Source organism: Callorhinus ursinus, unplaced genomic scaffold (genome assembly GCF_003265705.2).
Source record: "Callorhinus ursinus isolate GAN/ISIS: 27379988/994484 unplaced genomic scaffold, GSC_fseal_2.0 scaffold38, whole genome shotgun sequence".
Classification (NCBI taxonomy): domain Eukaryota; kingdom Metazoa; phylum Chordata; class Mammalia; order Carnivora; family Otariidae; genus Callorhinus; species Callorhinus ursinus.
In genome coordinates, this window is record NW_027397100.1 from 7,830,515 (window position 1) to 7,856,387 (window position 25,873).

The 25,873-nt window shown below is 48.0% G+C and overlaps 1 protein-coding gene across 3 annotated transcripts in view; it reads right to left on the bottom strand.

Annotated features, from left to right (window-relative positions):
* The window catches only part of PPP1R16B (protein phosphatase 1 regulatory subunit 16B), a 90,197-nt gene that overhangs the window by 57,755 nt on the left and 6,569 nt on the right, over positions 1-25,873 (bottom strand). For all 3 annotated transcript variants that reach the window (XM_073880430.1, XM_025876751.2, XM_073880431.1), the window contains exon 2: positions 5,952-6,315. In XM_073880430.1, the coding sequence (XP_073736531.1) occupies positions 5,952-6,201 (250 nt within the window). In that variant the 5' untranslated portion in view covers positions 6,202-6,315. The remainder of the gene's footprint in view (positions 1-5,951; positions 6,316-25,873) is intronic.

Genomic DNA, 25,873 nt, shown 5'->3' on the forward strand with positions numbered 1-25,873 from the left:
CTAATATGATAAATATCAATACAGAACCCAGTGAAACAAAAGCTCTTAAGAGTTCTCAGTTTTTAACCATATAAAGGGGCCTTGAGACCAAAAAGGTTGAGGGCTAATGCCCTAAGCTCTTTGGAAACTACGCCTTTATTAAACTTTTCTCCATTTCTTTCCTATCAGGACCCTGAGTAATAGAACAATACCAAAACATTATCAGTAGTCGTTGCTGTTCACTTTGAGTGTATCCGTGATTTTATTTTCTTAATGTTTTTTTCCTGTACTTTAACAAGGGCGAATGATTTTTATAATGAAGAGAAAAGAAACTTCCCTTTTCAAAATCACCAGACGTGAAAGTCAGACCTATGTTTCCTTTGGATGAGTCGACAGTTTAAGCACGACATACAGAGCCCGGGTGTGCGCCAGTACACCTGCGACCCAGGGAGCAGTCTGCAGGGCGCGTGGTAAGTGAGGGTCCAGTAGTCACCGCCCCCACCCCCACAGCCTCAGCCAGAATAGCTCTTTCACCCTTTTTACATATTGAGTTTCTGCATAATTTCACAGAAAGAAAAGTTTCCACTGCTGGAAAAAAAAAAGTTTGAAAACCTTTACCATGAGAATAACAGTTGAAGAGTTAAAATTAGGCTATAGAAGAATCACTCAAACTTTTTTGGGAATGTGAACAGAGTTTCCATAAAGAAAATCCTGCACATTCGGAGAGAAGAACAGAAGCCCTGACAACTTAACAAATGTTGGGTGGTTTCAACGGAGGCTGGCTCATGTGGCCGCGGAAAGAGGTTACACCTCGGGATGAAGAGCTTATCCAGGGGAACCCCCCACCCCACCCCCCAGGGCCAAGGGCCTAAGAGGCTGGCAGGATCAGCAGGGCCTCCAGGCCCCAAGAGATAGATCAGAATCACAAGTGAGTGGCTCTCTCATCCAAAGCAGGAGGTGCCGGGTCCACCTGGCAGTTAAAAGCACAGGCTTCAGAGACATCAGATGTGGGTTTGAGTCCCAGGTCTGACACCAAAAACCTATGAGATCCTTGGCAGGTGACATAGCCTCTCAGAGTTTCGATGTCCTCATCTGTCAAATGAGGTTTAAGAGTGCAAAATGGTGCCGCCCTTTTGGAAAACAGGTTAGCAGCTTCCTAAATGTTAAACCCAAATCTGCTGTATGACCCAGCAATTCCAGTCCTAGGTAACCACCCAAGAGAAATAAAAACATAAGTGCAAACAAAGACTTACCACAAAAGGAAGCAATCCAAATCTGAATGGATAAATGAAATGTGGCATATCCATACAAAAGAATACTATAGGGCAATAAAAGAAATGAAATCCTGACTCATGCCACAACTTGAACGCACCATGGGAACATAACTCTAAATGAAAGAAGCCAATCGCAAAAGATCACATAGTGGATGAGTCCATGTAAGTGGAATGTTCCAGAAAAGGCAAGGGTATAGAGGCAGAATGCAGGTTAGTGGTTGCCTAGGGCTAGGGGGCAGGGGTGGGAATCAGGAGTGACTACAAATGGGCACAAAGTTTCTCTTGGGGGTGATGGAACGTTCAAAAATTGGGTTGTGGTGATGGGTGCACAGCTCTGTAAATTTACTGAAAATCACTGAGTTGCACACTTAAAATGGGCAAATTTTGTGATATGCCAATTAAACCTCAATAGAGCTATTTTTAAAAAATGAGATCTGACTCCCCGCAGAGGGTCGTTATGAGGATTAACTGAGATAACTTTTGATACAAAGTAAGCACTCTGTAAATAACAGTAACAATGACAATCAGTATATACGGGCAGTATAGGTTATGTAAGTGTAGACCATAGATGATGCAGAAGAGCTACAATTTATAGCACTTAAATCTACTCCTTAGCATACCACTTCAACATCTGTAAACTCATTTTAACCCCACGACAACTTTCTGAGGCAGTTGTATTATATCCCCCTCATTTTCACAGATGGGGAAACTGAGACCCCGAGAAGTTGAGTAAATTTGCTGACGTTCCACAGCTAGTACGTGGCAGAGCCAGGACTTGAATCCTGGAGAACTAGCTCCAGAGTTCATGCTCCTCGCCACGACACTGCACTGCCTCCCGGGAAACGTCAGCTGTGTACTGTGTTACTGCTCTAACTAGTGATGGGGTGGGGTGCAGAAAAGGTTCACAGACTGCTCCCCAAGAAGGTCACTCAAGACCCAACCCCTAGGGTTATAGGAATCAGGAGAAAGAGTGTTCCAGACAGAGGGAACTGCGTATGCAAAGGTGGGGAGGTATGAGAACACAGGGCATACGGGAAGAAGCTGGAGTTGGAGATGGCTGGAGTATGGGGTGATGCTGGGCAGGGGGCACAAGAGGGTGGGGGTCACTTTTCAGAGAGCTGTCACATTTAGGGTCTTGCCTCATTCTTGTCACACCCCCTTGAGGACAAGATTCAAAACTCCATTTTACATGGTGCGCCTAGGTGGCTCAGTCGTTAAGCGTCTGCCTTCGGCTCAGGTCATGATCCCAGGCAGGTCCAAGACCAAGGAGGGTCCCTGGCGCACGGATGTTAGCCTGAAGACAATGCGGTGCCGGAGAAGGAAGTACAGTGAGTCCCTCTCCAGTGCTGCCTTTCTCTGGGTCGACTCACATTGCCCTGGCAGGTGGAGGAGGTTGACTCAGCCACTGCTGTGAGCTCAAGGGAGCGGGGGAGCTGACACCCCCATTCCCATCCCGCTGCGAGCTAACGCCCCTGCAGCCTCCCCAACACCAGCTCCGCCAGCACACAGAAACCATCCCCACCAGCTGGGAGCAGCGGGCTCTGTCATGCTGCCAAGATGCTGAGCGTAGCCTGGCCAGACTGCCTGCTGACTGATGCAAGTGGCACACCCCAGCCCAAGCCCAGCCGCCTGTGGACCGCAGGGGGGCCTCTCACCCCACCCTACAGCTTGCCACAGTGCACACTGCTCTGGGCCTCCACCCTCATTTGGCTGTCCCAAGGCTAGGGACCTGCCGAAGGGGGCAGCACTTTACTCACTCAAATTTAATACACATACCCTTGCAACCAACTCTTCCATTTTCCCACATCTGTCCTTGATCAACATCTACCCGTGTGCACAAAATGTTCACTTGGGCAAAAGCAAAACTACTGATAAAACCTCCATGCCCTTCACTAAGGAACCAGTTCAAAACTTCTGCTGAATCCATACTACGGAATACTATGCAGCAATCAAAAAGAATACTACAGCTCTATTATTCCACAGTACTGGCATTGAAAGCACCTCCAAGGTACCTTGTTGGGTGAGAGAAAAAAAAAAGAAAAGAAAGAAAACTGCAGAATAATGTATCCAGCATGTCATCACTTACGTAAAAACAAAACAAAAATTAAAAAACCCCAACTAGACCCTGTTTCTCCAAGTGGACAAATACACAGACAAATAAGAAAAATGCCTGGAAGGAAACACATCAAACTAACAGAGAGAAAGAAGGGTGGAGGGAGGGACTTTTTACTCTGTATGCTTCTGTGTTGATTTTTACAAGAACGTGTTTGTGTATATTTGGGTTCTTAAAAACAAAGTGTGTTAAAATGGTCACCACCCTGGTGCAGCATTCAGGGTCACTTTTCAGAGAGCTGTCACATTTAGGGTCTTGTCTCATTCTTGTCAAACCCCCTTGAGGACAAGTTTCAAAAATCCATTTTACACAGGGCGCCTGGGTGGCTCAGTCATTACACATCCACCTTTGGCTCGGGTCATGATCCCAGGGTCCTGGGATCGAGCCCCGCATCGGGCTCCCTGCTCAGCAGGGAGTCTGCTTCTCCCTCTCCCACTCCCCCTGCTTGCGTTCCCTCTCTCGCTGTGTCTCTCTCTGTCAAATAAATAAATAAAATCTTTAAAACAAACAAACAAACTCCATTTTACAGATTAAGAAGGTGGACCCAGAGCAGTGAAACAAGCCGCTCAAGGTCACATGCAAGGCCGAGGGGGCCTGCAGTCCTGGACCCATGCCCGGCGCTCCTTCTCACCAGTCTGTGTGGGAGGCCGGCTGGGTGTGGGGCCCACGCCAGGGCTGGGGAGGCGCCGACATTCTGGATCAGCTGTCAGCCAGCTCACAGAGTCCCTTCAGGGAGGGGAACAGGGCTTTGTCAGGGAAGGAGGGAGGAAAAGATGAGTGGCAAAGAAGAGCTGATGAACTGCCGCCCACAACACAAATTAGACATCATTGATGTGCCACCCACTGAGCAGGATGGGTCTGCCACGTCACCCAGCACCTCCTGTGGGAAGGAGCCTCGCAGGGCCAGTTCCCCGAGCCCGACATTTCATGCCTCTCTCCGGGGGGCTGCTCACCCCAGGCTCTCAGCTGCGCTCTTTCCAGCTGAGTAGTTCTGGGAATGCTTCTGTTCCATTCCCAAAGCACTTTGTAACCAAGGCAGAAGGGGAATTGTGCTTCTCAGAGGGTGCTAGAACCTGAGGAGCAATGTGCATAAAACCCAACCCTCTAGTGGCAGCAACTGCCATCCCTCTCTTGATGACTGCGTTAGCACATTTCTGGAGGGTGTGCGGAGGCAGGAGGCCAGAGGGACCCAGGAAACACGGCTAGCAAGCCTCTCCGGGGACAGCCAGAAAGGCCTCCTATACCGGGAGGGGACTGGAGGCTGCTGAGGGGAACACAGGACACACACACAAACCTCAGCTGCGCAGTGACCCCTCAGAGCATCCTCAGAGAAGAGAGCTTTGGTCAAATCATGGATCCTCCAATCACTGATATAACGGGAAACAAACCTACAAGGCCATGAGGCCAGTGACAAGACCTTGGATCCTGTGGTTCCTGGTCCCAGCTCCGCCACCTTGGTCAAGGTTCTGAACCTCTCTGGGTCTCAGTTTCCCCATCTGTAAAATGGGTGTTTATTATACCTGCCTCTGGGGTATCATGGTATCTGGATCAGGGGACATATAATAACATAATTAAGTAAAATGTAACAAGTACAGGGTATCCATAAGGTCTGAAAACAGATTATATGAGTGGGTATTTGCATTTGTGTTTATTAGTTTGCTTTATAGAGTGAAAATGTCCTAGACAGCATTGTGTATATTCCTCTGTTTCCGGAGTTTATGGACACATATAAACAATTGTATACATATATATATGATATTATACAAATATTATACATATACAAATGTGTATATAAACATACATTCATTCTATAAATATAATGAAATATAGGAATCATGTAATAAAATAAAACATACTAATAACCACTCACAGAGTACAAAGGACCACACATATCCAATAACTTAGCGGTATTAACTAATTCAATGCTCGCAGCAAGCCCTTGAGGCGGATACTAGCATTTATCCCCATTTTACAGAGGTGGAAACTAAGGTATAGGGAGCCCAAGTGACTTGCCTACTTGCCAGAGTCATCCCGGAGAATAACAGGCAAAATCAGTTTGAGAAGCGAGGGCAGGCTCACGCAGGCCTGTGCTAGTAACTAGGGCCCTACACCATCCAGGGCCGCCGCCGAGGCCCAGTACAACCCGACCGCATACATAGCGCCCGGCACGGGTGGCCTGGCTCAGAGCACGGGCTTAAGAAATGCCAGATCCTCCAGTGGTGAGCTCTTGGAGGAGCAAGACAAGATCCCATTTGTTCGCCACATCTAGAATAATCGTGCCCAAGAAGTGCGATGTTGGTGGGAGGGAAGGAAAATGAATGTGATGTTCATTAGCCAAAGGCTAGAATTCTCATTTCCAAAAAAAAAAAAAAAAAAAAGTCGAAGATCAATTCAGAGCCCCACCTCGGAACATGCCCTTCCGAGGACACGCGGGCCCACCCGAACCGGGGAGACCGGCCAGGCCCGGCCAGCACCCCTCCTCCTCTGCGCCGCAGACCCCGGGGGCCCAGCTCTCCCCACCCCCGCCGCCCTGCGCCAGGCAGGAGGCACCCAGGGCCGCGCCGACCGGGGGCAGAGGGGCCTACCTTCCTCGGCATCATTCCTCAGGGAGGCCTCCAGCAGGGCCACGCTGGCCTCGAAGGACACCTTCTTCCGCCGGCCGCCCGCGCTGCGCTTCCGCTCGTGCTTGCGTTTGCGGTGCTGCAGGTCCTGCTCGTACTGCGCCCACTTCTTCAGCTGTTGGGCCCGGCGCTTCTGGGCGGCGCGCAGCCGCTCCAGCGTGGGCACCTTCTCCAGCAGCTGCAGCTCCGTCAGCAGGTCCACGTGGCTGGCCATGGCCTTGGCGCCTCCCCACACCCTGGCGGGGGGCTAGCGTGGCGGGCTAGCGCGGGGCGCCGGGTGCCGGGGCGGCGCGGGGGCTCCTGCGGGGCTGGGGCCTCATGGTGGGGCCTGTGCGGGGAGAGAGACACAGATGGACACGCTGGTCAGGCTCTCAATTCCCATCTGAGGGTGGTACTCGCCCCGTGTTCCAAACACTTGCTTTTTCTATTAAATTCTTTTTCTTTTCTTTTTTTTAATTGAGATAGAATCGACCTATATAACCTTGTGTAAGCCTAAGGCATACGAAGTGTTGATCTGATACATTTATCTATTGCAATATGATTACCACCGTAGCCTTAGCTAACACCTCCATCATGCCACAAATTTATTATTTGGGGGAGTTTACATTGTTATTTCATATAACGTTGTTATATTGTTATAACATATAAGGGGCTTGTTATATTATTATAACATATAAGGGCTTTATTGTTATTTTTAAAGGAACTAATGCCATATTTTAAATTTCTCAGTATTAATTTATTATGTGGTAAATATTGACAGACACCATCCACATAAACAAAAGCTCTTGGGTATCCTTAATTTTAAGAGTATAAAGGGGTCCTAAGACCAAAAAGTTTGGTAATTGCTGAACTACTGAGACCTAGAAAATCTGGGTTGAAGTTTTCTTCTTTAGATGACCTTAAAAATTTTTTTTAAATCACATTTTTTGCTCTCATAGACTCCTGGACAACATGAAGTCAACCAAATTTCAGTCCGATGCTAACTGGTCCCTGTCTTCATTCAGCGCCGACCCTATGGACTCTCAGACACACAGGGAAAGGGTCTTGGAACAATCACTTGAAACTCTTTAAGCCTGTTTTCCCATCTGTAAAATATTGTCTCCACCTTCCAGAATTAATAGGAATAAAAAGAGCTGACCAAAAAATGTTATACACCTAATAACAGAGAGAAACAGCTTGGAGGGAAAAGAGCAGGGACATGTAAACCCAGCTCATCTGGGACCCCACAGGCAAGGCTGGTGGAGAGTTGTGGGGTGTTGGGCAAGAGAAAGACTGGCACAGGTCTGCGTTTGGGTAAATACGGAAATGCCTGCTGGTCCCCAGGGGTCAGGATAGCTCTAGACTTCAAGAAGTGACTGCTGATCTTCTGGGTTCCCTGCTTCACTCTCGGACTGCCCATCCTCCAGAGGCTAACGACCAGGATTCGGCGTAAGCCTGACCCCTGGGAGGTCAGATTGCGTCAGATTGTTCTTCAGGTCCCTCCCGGCTCTGAGACTGGAGGGCAAACAAGCAAATGGGGAAGGGGTTGGCTTGACCATGCTCAGAGGGCAAAGGTCCTCGGGGTCGGAGTGAACCCGACTTCAAAAGTAAACATAAGCCAAAGGCAAAGCTCAGCAAAAAAACAAAAACAAAAAACAAGCCAACCGCCTTTGGTTGCTTTTATTTTGTTTTGTTGTGGATACCTTGTAATGCTTTTTAAATGAATTAATTATACTTTTTATTTTGAGATCATTGTAGATTCACATGCAGTTGTAGCAAATAATATGCAACCTTTACCTAGTTTATCCCCGTGATAACATCCTGCAAAACTATGCTCAGTAGCATGACCAGGAACCTGATACTGATACAACCTATCAGTCTATTCAGAATTCCCTGGTTTTACATGTACGCCTTTGTGTGTGTGTGTGTTTAGTTTAACACAATCTCATCATATGTGTAGGTTCGTGTGTCCACCACCACAGTCAAGATACAAACAGCTCCATCACACAAGGATTCCCTAACTCCCCTCTCTCCAAGTGCTCTTGTCCTTTCTCTGGGCAATCAACTGACCCCCATCTCTAGAACTGTATCACTTCGAAAATGTTATATAAATAGAACCAGATAGTAGGTAACCTTTTGGGATTGACTTTTTCACTCAGCATCATTCCCTTGAGATTCATCCAAATTGTTGTGTGTATCCATAGTCCATTCTCTTCATTGCCAAGTAGTATTCCATTGTATGAATGTACCACAGTTTGCTTAACCTTTCACTCACTGCAGAACGTCTGGGCTGTTTCCAGTTTGGGGCTATTACCTTCATGTGCAGGCTTTGTGTGAATATAAGTTTTCACTTCTTTGGAGTAAATGCCCAAGAGCACAACTGCAGGATCGTATGGTAATTATATGATTAGTTTTATAAAAAACTGTCAAACTCTCTTTCCTAGAGTGACTGTACCATTTTTCATTCCCACCAGCAATGTATGAGTGATCCAGTTTCTCTGCCAGCATTTGGTGGTATCACTGTTTTTGCATTTTAGCCATTTAGACAGATATTTTGGTTGCCTTTTTAAAAAGTAAGGAGTTCGAAAGAGTTGAATTCCCAACCACATCATATCATGACAGACCTCATTGGGAGCTAGTGGATCACATATTTACTTCTTCCCACTTCCTCAAGTGATCTAACATCTAATGAACACCTGCTCTGTGACAAGCCCTGATTCAGAGATGGATCAGGGACTAGCTCTGCCATCTAGGAAACCTCTGTCTGTCTGTCTATCTATCAGTGTATCTATAAATTCTTTTTATCCTCTTGACAATCTAATGAGGTAGGTACTATCATCATCCCCATTTCACAGAGAAGGAAACTGAGGCACAGAGCGATTAAGCAGTTTACCCAACATCATGTCATAGCTAGAAAATGGAAGGGCCAGTCTGCCTGAGGCGATGAGGAAAGTTCTCCAGAGTAGGGGACAACTGATTTGAATCTGAAACGATGAGTAGGAGTTTGCCAGATGAAAAGGACAGACATGGGCTGAGAGGGAGCTTGCCAATGTTCAAAGGCAGGCAGAGGGGCTGATCATCATGGAAGGAATTCCAGGAACCGACACCCACAAACATGGCTTGAGGAGGATGGGGCTGCTCAACCTAGAAAGAACAGAAGTCTTCGGGGCAGCGGTGAGCAGTATGTGACTAGGGGCCAGACTTAACCAGGAAGCCCCCAGGTGCACACCACGTTTGGCTGGTTTGTTGGTTGGGCTTTGGACCACACCATGTTTTATAATATAGTAATGTATTGCTAACATTTAAAACTTGAAACTTTAATACCCGAAATCAGATGTTCAGGTTTTCCTAGACCATCTCAGCACCTGGCCACGCCGGGCTCCTATGGTAACAATCTGCAGATATGGAGCAGGACTGTCCCGTTCAGGTGGGGACACTACCACCCCCATTACCCCACCTGACCTCCTTCACTAATTGGCATCACTTGTTAGCTCCTGTGGTCACCTGAGTTTGCAAGCCCTGTCTTAAGCAGAATGAGACAGCATTCTGCAAATATCCAGAAAGAAAGAGAAGAAAGTCTATGTATCTCCCCATTGAAGAACAGGCCCTGGGTGCAGGGGAGCAGTGCTGTGCACCAGAAAGACAGACACCCAGCCTCCGGAGCAGTCCAGCAAGCAAGTCAGCAAGGTGCTTGTGGTCTCAGGAGGTGGCAGATTCTCCATCACGCACCAGAGAACACCATTTCCACTCTTGCCAGATCGGTCTGAGTATTCTGTGAGATCACTTTGGGCCCTAACATTCTGCATACAGTTACTCCTTTTTGCACTATTGAGTGTTTACTGATCACCTACTAAGTGGGAGGTACCAAAACCCTGCCAAGACTAAAGACAAGACTAAGCATACCAATCACTTACCCTGTTAATTAAAGCCCTTAATCCTTTCTAAGGACACCCCCCACCACCACCCATCATCTCAGCCAAGTGTTTCCCTAAATGTGGAAAGAGAATCCACTCCGAGGGAATTTTCAAAAGTATGCAACAAGATTTCACCTAACATGGACTCACAGAAAGCAAGTCATGTTCTTCACTTCTTTTTTCATCTATTGGACTCTCCCCAGAAGAAAGTGTCAGTTGGGTACTAATAGACTTTTAAACATCCATCCTTATAACCATGTCACTCTTCCTTGCAAACAAAGAGAAGGCGGGCCTCAGGCTCATAGCCTTGGGCAAGCAATGGCATCTGGGATAGAACGCAAAAACATTGTTCTGTTTTCTGTGGATTAGTTTTCACGGTTACTGTTTACTTATGGCAGGGATATAAAATTTCCCTCTTAAGGAAATCTATTTCAGTGGAAAACTAGCAAGGTGGTAGCCAAAAAAAAAAATGAAATAATGATGGGATTTAATGTTGGCAAAAACTGTAAGTGATTGGCATTTGGGAAATCCACCAGGCTACTGATCCTCAATGAAAATTTTATAAGAGAAACGCTCATATGAATTGACGATTTCATCTGACAAATATCTATCTGGCATCTAGCACATGCCAGGACTGTGCTAAGGGCTAGGGGTACAGCAGGGCAGAAGACAGGCATAGTCCCTGACGATTGGATGGAAGACAAAACAGAGGCACGAGGGAGTGGGGAACATGCTCCAAGGAGACAGAGACTGAGCAGAACCTCAAGCCATGGGTCTGATTCCCAGGGCAGTACGCCCTCCCCAGGCCCCATGGTAGCAGGCCTCAGCCAGACAGAAGGCACTCACTGCAATGCCCTCCTTGACTAGGGCAGTTTGCTTGGGAGGAAGGAATTAAGGGCAGCTACCCAGCCCCCTGGAGCAAGGCGAGGACAATGCCTCCCAAGGGCCAGTAAAAGGGGCCAGAGCACATTTTCCTCTGACTCCGCTCTCCCTGCCAGCCCCTCCCGCCTCACCCCTCTGGGTTCCCTGGAGCTGGGGCTCCAGGACAGCTCCCTCTTGACTGCCGGTTTTCAGGTGACCTAGTTTCCCCCAATAGACCCACACACCTCCTCCCACCCCCGTCTGAGAAAACCCTGCTTGGTCTAATTAAAGAATTGCCATCATGATGCTAAGACAGCAGCTGGGCGGCCCCCAAGACAGGGCACCTGCCTGGGTGCTGGGGCAGCCCACAGAAGTCCTGCCTCCTAGGGGCTGTGGCCTGGCCCCCTCTGAGACCCGGGGGCACCTGTCCGCACTTCCAGAGGAAACCCTGGATGGTGTTAGGGACGCAGCCCCAACTGTCAGGACCTGGGAGAGCAACATCATCAACACTTACAGGGGATCCCCAAGGAGGACCTCATGTGGAGGAAAACCAGCTCCCTGGAGAAATACTGAGCCTGGTGTTTTGTGGGAACATCCATACAGACCATCCCACAGAGAACTGGGCACGTGGGGCCACGAGTCAGTGGAGCCGCCAGGCTGACAAGGCAGGTGTGGAAATGGTCTGCAGAGGCCAGGTTGAGGTGAGATGAGATTATATCCAGGAAGTGTGTGTGATATGAGAAGAGAAATCAGAAGCAAGGGGGAAATAGGGCAGGGTACTTAATTTTCCCACAAGTGGCTGTATGAAGTCGGGCAGATGAAACAAAATAGCCTGAGTGTGGGCAGCGGGAAGTCTGAGGCCAAGCCACTTGACCTCAGTGGGGCAGGACAGGCATTTGGGGTGAGCCTTGATTCAGCGTCTGGTTCCTGTCTGACAAAGTCTGAGCTTGATTCATCTCGGCGCATCCGCTAACGCTTGCTGTCGGCTCAAGGAGAAACCAAGTCAGCGCACGTCTAGGGAAGCAGGGGCTGCCCTCCAGAAGCTGAGCCTCGAGGGGAAAGGGTGAGGAAGTGTGCTGGGGGTGGACGAGGGACTGGGGAGGACACTATAGAACCCCCTCCTCCTCGAAATTGAAAAAGAAGACCATTACAGGGGTGCTGTTCGGGCAATGATATGCCTCTGGGGAAACAGGAAAAGAAAGGCATGGGTCCGCTGAAAGACACCGACTGCTGGTGGTCTTTGTAGAGGCCCCAGCATTACTCTGGGCTGGACCCTGATTGGCCAGAACCTGTCAGCAAAGGCCTCAGCCCCGCCCTGCTGATTGGCTGGCGGGGAGGCACAGGACTTACACGGGCCCCAGTCAGTCGCTCTCTTTTCCCGTTGCCCGCGAAGTGGAAGCATGAACCCATGTTGCGTCCGGAAGCCAGCCTTGGGGTGAAGCCAATACTTGGGAGTCAGAGGAGGGGAAGCGGGGTCCTTTCACTTAGGGGCTTCTCGACTTCGGTGATCCAAAGCAACAAAATCCTCTTTATTGTTCAAGCTAGTTGAACTGAATTTAGTTTCCTGTAGCCCAAAGTACCCTAACAGACAGCAAGGCTGCTTTTCGGGGTGCAGGAAGGGGGACCCCGGAAGGAACTGTTGTCCGAAGCAGGGTGAGTGGCCTCTTGCTGGGGGCACAGTTCCAGATACGGCCACTTCCCCCCACGCCACCCCCGCATCCCCCCAGCTGAAGGCCAGCCTTGAGGAAGGGTGGGGAGGCCAAAGCTGGGTTCTGTCAGCAGCCCCACCCCCTGAGAGGGGAGAAGGGGGCCCAGGGCCTTGAGACTCCTCAATCCCAGGGGGGCAGCTGGTTGACACATCTTTGGACTCGAGCCTAGTGCCTTGAGAAAAACAACACGGAGGAAGGTGAATTCAAATTGAAGAGTCTTTAAAACATGAGTCAGACAGTGTCTCAAAGTTCACACCGTCAAAAGAAAATGTTAAGATTTTTTTCTTGTTCTTCAGCCATTCTTCTCCACACAATATTGGCTGCAGCCTAGAGGAAGCCCGAGAGTGCGCTCTCCTCGTGCTTCCTGTGCGGCTGAGCTCGAGGAGAAGACCAAAACAAAACAAACAGCATTGGCTTTCCCTCCTCCTGGGAGCTCACTTGGGACCCACTTTCTCTCCTAAAGGATGTATGCCCCCACCCTCCCCCAACACACTGCTTTGAATAACAGCATCAACCCCACCCCCACCCCAGTATAAAAATGTTTTACTCATGAGCAAAGAGACTTCTGGGGCCTTTGGTGCTCCAAATATCTGAGTTAGAAATTAGCCTTGTCACCCTCAAGCCCATCCTCATGGGATTTTATGGACTCACAATCCTAGCCCTTCTGGGATTTACCTTCTAGACTTCAAGCACAGTCATCCCACACTGGCATTATGGTTTTAAGCCTGTTGGGGGACTCAGGTCCCCAAGGGCTGCTCCTCAAGTCTGCCTCTCCCAGCTGTGCCTTTCAGACACAGCTGTGCCTCCAGACACAAGTCTGCCTCTCCCAGCTGTGCCTCATTCAGACCTCTGAGTGGTGGCCCTGGGCTTGGCCCCCAACTTGTCACTGTCTCTTGAAGCCCATTTACTATGACCCAATTTGGCAAGACTTTGAGGGGGATCCGGACAGGGGAGGGTGCCAGGATTCAGCACCCACCGTTCAACAAGAACAAGGAGGGGTCAAGTAATTAGTGCGACTTGAACTTTCTTGGGAAAAGAATTGTGTCCAGCATTGGGGATAATCAGAGCCCAGCAGACCTCTGACTGAACTGGCTGGGCCATATTGGCAGTATAGGACCAGGCCTTAACAAATGCCATGAGCTATTTTCCAAGTCTCTAGAGGGCAGAGCTGAGATCCTGGACAAGCAAAATAAAGAGGTAGGAATCAGCCTGGCAAGAGGAAAAATTGTCCAACACTGACAATTGTGCAAAGCCCAGCCATGGCACAGTGTTGGGGTCCCACCACCAGGAACTCCAAGGCCATTCACGAGGCTGCTGACAGAGAAGGTCCTACCACCCATCTGGGCTGTTGGGTGGGACTGGCCCAGTGAGCCCCAGTCCTGACCTGGTAGACAGATCACCTCTATGAGGAGCAAGTACCCCATCACACATATTTGCAGCCTGGAACTTGGTAACCACCCAGCTAGCTAGCCTGTAAGGGCCATTTGAAGTAGATACTGGTTGATGATGTTTTGGATTCCTTCTTGCCTGTGATGGTGAGACAGCTTTCTCAGGCTCAACTCCAAGAAAATTTCAAAGGAAACCACAGCTCAATCAGGTGAAGGAAAACCCATGAACACACCAGTCTTTCATGCTGAGCTTTTCCCCGTGAACCTGAACCCACAGAGAGGCCCACATGCTTGTCGATAAGAATGTCAAGTGTGGGGGAGGCTGCAGGGGCCGGAGGGAAGGTGCCAAGGATAGGGCACACACAGAGCTGACATGAGGTCTACGAACATTAGTCAGTCACAGTGCTACATCCAACAGCCAGCCTTCTAAAGAAGCTTATGTAACAGCTAAGCACGGGGAAACAGAAGTCAAATTACACATACTGTTTCTCCAGGCTTGAGGGAGTGTGGTCCACCCCCTCTCTTTGCAGGGAGAGAAAAAACTCCCTTTGCAGCTGGAAGGATCAATTTCCAAAGGAGGCCACCTGTGGCCACAAAACGCCCTCCTTGGTTACGCATTTATCAAACAGCGGATGGCCGTTCACACTGGCCAAGCCCAGAGTGGCCTGTGTCCTCTGCCTCTCTTTCCGCATGACATCCTGGGCCAAGTTTCCTCTGTGGCACCAACTCTTGGGTTGGTGATGGCCACCTGGAGCACTGTGAGGGGAGGGGTTCTGGGGCCGTGTGTGTGTGTGTGTGTGTGACGACAGGAGGAATGAGCAGTGTGGTCAATCAGTAATGTCTGCCATGGGGAAAGCAGTGGGGAGTGGCTCGCATGCATACTGGGTATGCAGCTAGCTCGCCTCTACATCATGCTTGCCTAACCTTGGATTTCAATACTTGCCTTTGCGCCAGTGTTCAAAATCCTCGAGTCTTAAATACACACATCTAGACAGTTATCAGATTGAGTGGAAAGGCCCCTCAAATTCCAAAATATCATCCAAACAACAATACAAAATCACTGTGGCCTCTGTGGTAGACAAGAATCAAGACTATCTTAGGTTCCAGTAGGAATTTCTCTAATAACTCCCTCTATTCTCTAATAATTTCAAGGGGGTAGAAGGAAGAACTGTGCTCCATTACTCCGTCCCTTAAATTGACTAGATCCAGATTCTAGGAAGCAGTATGCAGAGCCAGCTCAAGCAAAGGAAGGCAACTCCCACAGCTGACTGCAACCTGGCCCAGCTCTGTCCCTGGAGACGGGGAGATGACACATTCTCCTGGTAACTGGATGGCGTCCATTCCTGAAGGAGGAGGGGCAAAGGCACTACTACCATCCAGGGATCACTTTCTCGTCCGTTCCAAGCATCATGGGTCCCACACCACTGCCAACATAAAGGAGGAAGGGGACCGTAGTCGGCTTCCTAACAAGACCCCTCTCTCCACTTCCGAAATTAGCAAGCTCTCTCCTCCCCTTGGGCCAGGGGTCTTCTGAGCAAATTGGAAGTAGCAGGGGTGGGAATTTTAAAGAGTTTTTCATATCGTTTGTTCACTGAGGTTTAGAGAATATTCCAAGGAAGCGAGGACAGTAAAAAACAGAGTGCTAGACTTGAAGGAGAAAGTCCCACACTGGAGGAAGGAAGAATGAGGAGGAAGAGCACGGTGGAGAGCGGACACCTTGAACCACACAGCCAGTAAGGGGTGGAGGTGGGATGTGAACCCAGGTTCACTTAATTCCGAAGTCTACACACATAAAAGGAGAAGGAGAAGAAAGAACTAGGGAAAACCCTAAAAGAACCTTAATTGCTTTAAAAGATCTTCTTCATGAAATGCAAGACTTCACTTACTGAAGTCAGCATACAGTAAAACATAGACTTAATGTGGGGCACCTGGGTGGCTCAGTCGGTTGGGCGTCCAGCTCTTGGTTTTGGTTCCAGTGGGGATCTCCGGGTTGTGGAGACTCTGCACAGAGTCTGCTTGTCCCTCTCCCTCTGCTCCTCCCCCCACTCACATCCTCTCTTTCTCTCCCTCTATCTTTAAGATAAATAAATAAAATCTTTAGGAAAAAAATAGAGACTTAATGAAACTAAGGAGTAGCATCAGAAAAGCTATACGATGTGCAGACGAAATCAACCCAGAGAAAGAGTGCAGGGTACCAAGGGCAGCTTCTGTCCACGGCACACCTTCCACTTGTCAGGCTCTTTCCCGGTAGCAGCTCTCGGACAATTGTGCCAACTCTGCAGTGGAAGTGTTGTCCCCATTTCAAAGAGCAGAAAACAAAGATTCAGAGGTAAGGAGCCGGTAAGAAGGGCTGATATTCTGGCTGTTGAGGCCAGCCTCTCTTCTGATTGGTCTAAGCCTGTGCCGTGATGGTTTAGTATTTTTAATATCTTCCCCACTTGAAAAGAAGAGAAAAAAAATGTCAGACAGGGAAGATGGCCCACAGAAGCCTGACTGGAAGCAAGAAGAACCCATGAAGGAGGAAAAACAAAATCTATGCAGAGTGAGGATAACTGATTAAAGCCATAACTTCCCTGACTGTTGGAGCTGTTGTTACTTTTGGAGGCTGGGACAGGAAATATATGTACAGTTGACCCTCGAGCAATGCAGGGGGTAGGGGTGCCGACTCCCCCACTTTCAAAAATCCACATAACAGCTTTTGACTCTCCAAAAACTTAACTAGTAATCGCCCACTGCTGACCGGAAGCCTTACTGCTAACATAACATAACATAAACACATCTTCCGTATGTTGTATGTATTATATCCTGTATCCTTGCAATAAAATAAGCTAGAGAGAACATGTTAATAAGAAAGTCATAAGAGGAGCACCTGGGTGGCTCAGTCATTAAGCGTCTGCCTTTGGCTCAGGTCATGATCCCAGGGTCCTGGGATCGAGCCCCACATCGGGCTCCCTGCTCAGCAGGAAGCCTGCTTCTTCCTCTCCCACTCCCCCTGCTTGTGTTCCCTCTCTCGCTGTGTCTCTCTCCGTCAAATAAATAAATAAAATCTAAACAAAAAAAAGAAAGTCATAAGAAAAAATACATTTATGGGACTGTGCCGAATGGGAAAAAAAAATCCACAGTTATGCGGACCTATGCAGTTCAACCCATGTTGTTCAAGGGTCAACTGTAATCTCACGCTTAAATTTCATAAAACCTGTCTTCCAAACCTCTGCGGGCTCAGTATTCCCTTTCTGGGGAGGCACTTTCTCATTTTTACTTCACCCAGCGGCTCCTGAGCCAGACTCATCCCAGCAACTGTCCTCTCTCTTCTACTCTCTGAGAGATGAAATCTAGTAGAATAAGTCAGGAAGTCTCCAGATGCTCTGCGTTTTGGTAAAAGACATTTCCGTGCATTATGTAGTCTTTGAAGTCTCTCCGTACTGGGTCCGTGACCTCCCAGGTCACCATGCAGAGAGGAGCAAAAGCTGTAGTGGGACTGCCTGGACATTACTTCCTCTGCTCTTTGATCTCCAGCCAGAGTTCCTTCACTTTGATTCCCTCCCCTCAGCTCCTCGGGAGGGCACAGAACTCCAGGCATACCTCTGCCTCCCCTCTGACCAGCTGTCTTTCCGCTCAACATGGTAAGTTCTCCGTAAGCCATGGACTCGACCCCATGAAAGTGATGATACTGTCACAACTGAGTTTGTCATCTCGTGTTGAAAACTCAGGTTCACTTTGTGAGCCACTGTGGTCTATTCTCAGCGATCCGCAGCCCTCATATTATTGCCATCCTCCACCCAACATTGACTCCAGCAAATTACCGGACACCCTCCCTACTTGATACCTGGAGCCATCCAGGTATAGCCGGTCTCGGGATTTTTCTTCTGGCAATTTTCTCCCCAATTCACTTCCTTTTTTTTTTTTTTAATGTAAAGCCTCATGCATTTATTCAATAAACAAATAAACATTTATTGCCACCTACTCTATTTATTGCCATAAAATAAGGGGGCTCTGGGGGTCCCTAAATGAACCATTGATCAGAAAGTTTCTGCTTTTTGTATTGGGAAAGGTTCTTATCAGACCTACCATCTCACATATAACTATAACATACATACACACACACACACACACACACACACACACACATAACCTATTAGAAGGCACTAAGTTTGTTCAATTACAAACATATGGAAAATAGCGGGGAGTCAACACTTTAAAGAAAGAAAGAGCGACTTCCATGTTTTTATAGGGTTTTCCCCAAGGACAGGCCCCAATTAATGTGTGTATGATGGCTACAACTTCACTCTTCCTGTCTGAGCAATTAGGGGGCAGAATTTGGTAACTACACCCGGAAAGTGAGGAGAGGTGTCTCAGAAAACAGCCACAGAACAGTAGCCCCAAATTCTGGGTATAAACTCCACCCAAATCTCCCTGAATTGTGCATTTACGGGACAGGTTCCCAGCAGTTCAACTCAGGCCAAAGGAACTGAACAAAGATTTTGAGCTGTTGCCCACGCAGGGGAAATTGAGTTTTGAGTTTGAGTTTGGTCAAGTTAACTGCCTGATAAAACAAAGGAAATCATTACTGTTCTGAGGAACATAATAAAATCAACGGTCTCTTCAAGTCTCACTCATAATGTTCAGAATGTAATCCAAAATTACTAGGAAAAAAATTTAAAAACAAACAGGAAAAGGTGACCCAAACTCAAGAGGAAAGGCAATCAACAGAGATCCACCCCAAGATGCCCCCAGATGTTGGAGTTAACAGATAAGGATTTAAAGCAGCTACTGTAAGTTTGCTCGAGGGTGTAAGCGAAAATAAATGAGCAAATAGAAAGTATTGGACACAATGCAGACACTACAAAGAAGAGAACCAAAGCTTTCAGATCTGCTAAATCCCCACCAACACCTTTCTCTGCATCCACAGGAGTTGTGCTTTCCCCTTGGGACAGTCACGTAGTTCTCTCTTATCTTGACTTCAGTGACCGTATTTTTTTTTTATTATGTTATGTTAACCACCATACATTACATCATTAGTTTTTGATGTAGTGTTCCATGATTCATTGTTTGCGTATAACACCCAGGGCTCCACGCAGAACGTGCCCTCTTTAATACCCATCACCAGGCTAACCCATCCTCCCACGCCCCTCCCCTCTAGAACCCTCAGTTTGTTTCTCAGTGACCGTATTTTGAGTACCTTCCAAGTGCCAGGTATCGGGCAAACTTTGAGGAGCAAAAACACAACACAAAATCTTAAACTCTGGTCCCAAAGACCAGATCTTTCACCTGACATCTGTGTAGACCACTAGCCACTCCCCGAGGCCTCCCCTTCTCTTTCAGGTCTTAAATTGGAAGAAGAGAGTGAAGTCCCTCCATGGCCTCTTTCCAGTTTTCAGATCATTCCTGATGGCACCACGTGCCCCACATCAAGCACACAGGAACGAGGGGCAGGCTGTCAGCTTTGGTGCACCTCTGCACTTCCCTTCCACAGCAAAACCATCCTCCACTGGCTGATTACACAGATCAGGTCGATACAAAACTCTGGGTACAGACATCAGAGGGAGTCGAAGGGGAGGCACTGGCCACTGTAACCCTTCTTTATCCAGTTCCACTAACGGGTATTTTGCTTTTTCAAAACCTGTTAGGAAAGCAGTTCACAGGGGCACCTGGGTGGCTCAGTCAGTTAAGCATCTGCCTTTAGTTCAGGTCCTGATCCCAGGGTCCTGGGATCAAGCTCAGCGTCGGGTTCCTTGCTCAGTGGGGAGTCTGCTTCTCTTTCTCCTTCTTCCCCTGCTCGTGCTCTCTCTCTCAAATAAATAAATAAAATCTTGGGGGAAAAAAAAGGAAAGAGTTTCACAAACTTGGTTATGCATTGGAATCACCTGGAGATGCTAGGAACATAGATTGAGATCACAGAGTAAGACTACTATATATCCACCAAAATGGCCAAAAAAAAAAAAACTTTTAAGACAGATAATAGCAATTGTTGGCAAGAATTCTTATACACTGGGAACATAAATTGGTACAACCACTTTTAAAAATTGCTCGGCAGCTTTAATCTAGCAATTTCCTTCTTAGAAATATACCCAACAGAAATTTCTGTATACACTCACAAAAAGGCATTTATAAGAATGTTGTGAACAGTGCTGTTGCACTGTTTGTAATTGTGCTAAAGTGTGTAAACTATCCAAAATGCCCACCAACAACAGTCTGGAAAAGAATTATGATACAGTCACACAAGGAAACATTGCACAGCAAAGACAGTAAGCAATTCAAAATCACTCAGTCGTCAGTATGGAGGACTTCTCACAATGTTAACCACCGGACACACACAACAAAGCATGTTCTGAATTCCATGTGCGTGAAATTCAACAACAGGCAAAATGCATCTAAAATTCATCAGGATCGTTGTTTGGGGGTGGAGGAGCTTCTGGAAAGGGACATAAAAGGGGTTGCAGGAATACTAGTAATATTTTTTTAAGCAGGATATGGGCTACATGGGCATGTTCAGTTTGCGAAAGAGTCATTCACTTAAGGTTTGTGTGCTTTCCTATATTTGTTTTACCTTAATAAATCATTAAAATTGGGAAAAAATACTGATGTGTGGGTCCCACCTCTAGTTTAATTGGTTCCAGGTGCAGCCAAGCATTGACATTTTTGAAAGCTCCCTGGTTGGGTCTACTGTACATCCAAGAACCACACTGTGTTAGAACTTGGCGATGCTCCCTACTATCTGTTGGAGCAAAAAGAGGTGCTGTTTCTCCAGAAAGCTCTGAAGCAAGATGTTTTCTGTAGAACACCAGTAGCTCCAAGGATGGTCAATAGGTGTTACACGGAGAAAGGGTTTCATGGTCAAATATGTAATTTTAAAAATTCTAATTAGCAACTTTTGTTGAGTACCTACTGACTTCCCAGAGCTAAGCTGTGTGCTTTATCTACACGATCTCACTCATTGTTACAACAAGCCTATGAGGAAGGTACTGTTAACTGTCATTTTACAGAAGGGTTAACTACAGCTCAGTGAGGTTAAATAATAAGTAACAGGGCTAGGATTCACATCCACATTGGCCTTGACACTGAAGACCATGTTCTTACTGCCTTAATCTGCCTCTCCAGAAAGTGCCCGACTGCAGGACTTACTAGAACTTCTTCTAGACTAATGTGAGCCTTGGGTTGCCAAGACAGGATCATGGAATGCAGCATTTCCCAAAGTGGTTCCCTCATCTTCATTCTTCACCTTCCAACCCATCATGCATCCCCCTGGCAGAGCATTCATTCTGAAACTAGGTCTGATCCTGTAGGATTGCCCTGGTAAGGAAGCCTTTAATGCCTCCCTATTGTCTCCAGAGCCAGGTCTAAACTCCTCAGCCTCACAGTCCAGCCCATCTGGTATCTGGCCTTGACATTTTAGCTTTATCTCTGGCCATCCCAACCTCCCTCCCCATCCCCAACCCGCTAACACTCCATTTTCCAGCTACACTGAACCAGACTGATGGTTTCACACCTCTGCAATGGTATCCCCCATATGCTGAGACTCTGCTATGTGCCAGCTACCACACACAAATTAACTTTAATCCCCACAATCAGCCTTTAAAAACAGATAGGATTATTCCTAATCGGCAGATTAGGACATGGAGGCTCATCTTGACATGCCCAAAGTCACAACTAGAAACCAGGATTGGGAGACACAGACTTAGATTTCTCTGCTACGAAGCCCACACAATTTTCACAACACCACATACCCCACTCTCCACACCTTCATTCATTCCGTTCCATGGGATGGCAATGCCCTTCTTTCCCTTTACCCGGCAAACTCCTCGTTCTTTGAGAGCTGGTACAAATGCTGGGATGATGGTATCTGTCATCCCTTAAGTGCTTTCCAGGCACGGTGCTCAACATTCGCCTTGTCTCACTTACACAGTATTGTCTCAATGCTCCTTTTCTTCCCTCCGGGTTGTTCTTTATCTGCCCTGTGCCAAATGGGTTTGTTTCTCCTCCTCTCGGGTTCTAGGGCACATGACCACATCTCTCCTGCGGCGCTCTGAACTTTGTAGTAATTGTTAGTTTCAGATCTGCCTCTTCCCTTGGACCAGATGCTCTCGAAAGGCAAGGGATATATATCATCCACCTTTACATCCCACCACACAGCCACCCCAGCACATAGTAGGTATTCCGTGGGAGACGGTAGACAGTAGGGCAGGAGACCCAGAGACTGAAAATTCGCTGAGATTATTCCATCCTTGGGTCATAAGGAGTGATCCTGGCTTGGAACCAGCGCTGGAGAATCAAACCAGACAAAACAGATCTGGCTGATGGGGGATGTAGGGGCATACTGAGGGCCCGACCCAGGACACACCTCCCAGGCCCCTGCCTTGCCTTCCAGGGGGGGGGGGGGGGGTGCAGTTGGGGAGCAGCATAGGATTGTCCCTGGCTTCATGGTCTCTTTTCGACTCTGCATGCCGTCCAACGGGCTCTGTGTGCCCCCGCTTAGGTGATCTGTTGTAAAATGATGCTTATGTTCATCCCAAAGCGCAGTTTCAGATCTTCTCAACTGTTCCCTGCTTTGTATTGTTCTTAAGCCGTCCCAAGAGAATGAAGAGATATCGCGACAGTGACCCAAAGAAAATGTACAGCTAAGGTGTGGCTCTCCACAGGTGGGTAGATTAGGGGATCATACCCCTTTCTAATTGGTTCTCTTCGAGTAGGAGTCCCCTTTACGAGGCAGAGACATCTTTGATGTCCTCTCTTTCACGGAACACCCATTCTGTGCATCTGCCCTACAGCGGGCACCGTCCAGAGCTCGCCTCCTTGTACCTCCTGGGGGAACAGCCTACTCCTGCCACAAAACGCCAGCCTCTGTGAGCCCCAGGGTTGTGGGTGTTCAAATCCAGCTTCCTGCTCCTTTGCTCTCACTGTTTCTGCACTAATGTACACACTGGCCCGGGTGTGAGTAATGGGTGATGAGCGCTACAAACTTAGCTGGGTTTCTGCACCACCTTCCTTGGACTGATGGGTTTCTATTACTAAAGCCAGAAACCACCAAAGTGACTCTCTGAAAAATCACCTAGTCCCCCCCACCACCTCCCCGCCCCACTTCCTAACTGCCCACCTCTTCTGCTCTCCCCACTAGGGGTAAGCTGCAGGATTCTTCTGCTTCTAACCAAGTCATTTTTTTTCTGAGGATTTCAAGTACCCTCTCTTCCCCCAGGACATAGTGTATTTTACAAATTCATTTGTGTATTCATGAAGATAGAGTTTCTCGAGCAAGAGTTAGCTTAGCTTATGCATTCCTCTGGCACACTTGAACTGCACTGTTTTGTTTTGATTTGATTTTTCCACGTGTCTGCTTCCTCCAGGAGACAGGGATCAACTTGAGGGCAGAAACCAGCTTCATTTAATTTTATATCTCTAATTCCAATCATAAGGCCAGGTAAAATGTAGTTCTTGAATATTTAACAATCCTTATGTAGGCACTGTCTAAAAGGTTATAAAATCTGTATTAATGTGGCACCAGACTCAGAAACATTCTCTCCAGTTATTCCTATCAGACCAGCAAAAATCAAAGTGGCTTACCACACAGTCTTGGAGAAGGGGATGGGGAAAGAGGCATTCGCACACACTGCTGAGGGAATAGAAAGCAGCCTGGACTCTTGGGAGGACAATCTGACAATGCCCATCACAGTTCAAACCGCAGGGAAATTTCCACAGGGATAACCTCGGGCCAGTGGACAAAGAGATACTCCGCACCAGAGGGATAGTGCAGCACCATAGTTGTAGTAGGAAAAAACTGGAAACAATCTTAACTGTCACAAGGAACTAGAAAATCCATTATAACACGTGTTTATTACTGCAATACAGCACAGCCCTGAAGACCGAGCTATGTATCTCTACATGTTGACATGCACTCCGAGCGGAGAAAGGAAGTTTCACAAGAGTGCTGCAGAGGTGTGTTAAAGAGAAAAAAGGGTAGACACATAAATGAATATGGGTTTGTATGTATATAAGAAATTTATGGAAAGATTAAAAAATAAAATCCAGGGATTCCTTCTGGGGAAAAGCAATGAGTGGCTGGGGATGAGGGCTGGGGACATTTTACTTTCTGTTTTCCACATTTCTGTACTGTTTGGATGCTAATAATGATTTTGTATTCTCTTTATAATTAAAAAGCATAAAATAGAGCAATAAGAAAACAAAAGCTTGGCTTTATATGTGAAAGGAGAAAACTAATGAAATTTGGGGGAAAATCTTCCCTATTTCTTTATAAGGCAATAGGCAATGTCTGTAAGGCAACATTGGCTCTCTGTCCAGTTCATGGGGGAGCCAATGATGTCTACAGAGTTCCAGAAAGGAGCCTGGACACAGGACCAGTCACCGAGAAGGGCCAAGAGCCCTGAAGAAAATAAGTGTGAGCATGCGTGCCTTTTACTTGCTCTGGGAGGAGAGGAAATAAGGCCAGTTCTGACTGAGACTCTGAGTCAGTCTGGGAGCCAAGAAATTCTGAGAACTCACCAGGCTGGCATGGACATGGGGCCTCCAACCAGGGCCAAGAAGCAAAGGAAGGGATGCCTCGGTAAGTCATAGACAGAAGTAAGTAACCTGGGTGAGCAAAGCAACCCCCGCTCACCCTCCAGGGACATATATGACACAGGGCTCTGCACACCTATCCCTCCGCTCTGAAGCCGTCTACACCCCGTCTACACGGGCCGATACTAATGTAGTAAGCATTGCTGATATGTATCGAGTGCATCCTGTGTGTGGAGCTAGATGGTTAATCACATCATCTCATGCTATTATTATTCTTATTCTACACGTAGGGCATTGAGGCTCAGTGAGGTGAACGAGTAACTTGCTCAAGATTACAGGAAGTGGTAGACATGGGGATCAAACCCAGGTCTGACTCCAGGAGCAGCCAAGGTCCCTGAGAGCCTTTCCCCCATCTGGGAAAGAAATCGAAAAAGGCACTCCCTCAGAGTTGGGACAGCCCCACAAAACACAACAGCATTTTTGCCCAAAGGAAAGCCAGAGAATGTAATGATTTAAGTGTAAGGACCTTGAAGCCAGATGTCCTGTATTCGAATCCTGACTCCTGTACTTAATGGCTGTGTGACCTGGGGCAAGTCACTGAACCTCTCTGTGCCGCAATCAGGGTAGTGGTAATGCCACCTCTTCGGTTTGCCAGGAAGACTAAAAGGGTTCAATAGACAGTGCTTGGCTCACAATCAGTACCAAATGTTGATGATTATTATCACTATTTAAAAAAAGGTGCCCTTCCTTCCAGACAGATGCAACCCGGCAGGGTGCAGAGCTTGGCAAGCAGAGCAGGCTAGGTTTGGGCCCCTCCCTCCGCCAGGTGCCGTGGAGCAGTACACAACTTTACAACCTTCCACACCGCGCCTGCTGAGCAATGCACTTGCCCACGTTGTCGCCGCTGCTTCCTGCTGGCATCCCCTCCGCCAGCCTAGCCGAGAATCAGAAGCACCTGACCCACTTTTTAAAAATACAGATTCCCAGGGCCCGGCTGGTTGGGATACAGCTGGGTTGGGCGAGGGCCCGGGAATCTGTACGTTTAACAAGCCCCAGGTGATCAGATGACCCAGGAACAGGGTGTCCCTGGACGCACATTGCTGGAAGCCCTAGTCACACCTGTTCCTGCTCTTGGGAGCGAGCAGCCTCGCTTCCATGTTCGCTCCCAGACCCCGGCACACAGAGAAGGGAAGCAATAAACATGCGCGTCGCGAGCCTGCTAGCCCAGCAGATGGCCGGGCCAACGGGCGTAGCGGGCGGAGCGCGCTTGTGTTTGTGTGGCTCCCACCAGGGACCCCTCACCTGCAGACGTGGGGTTCCCCAGACCCTTGCTCCTCGAAGTGCAGTTCACAAGCCAGCGGACTGGCTCCCCCTTGGGAGCTTGTTAGAAATGCAGACTCGCAAGACTCAGACCTACTGAAGGAGATTCCGCATTTTACAGGAACCCCAAGATGGTTCGTGAGCATGTTTGAGGCATATGTCCAAGATCCCTCCCCGTATCTGCATAAGTTCTAACTGATGTGCTCCTC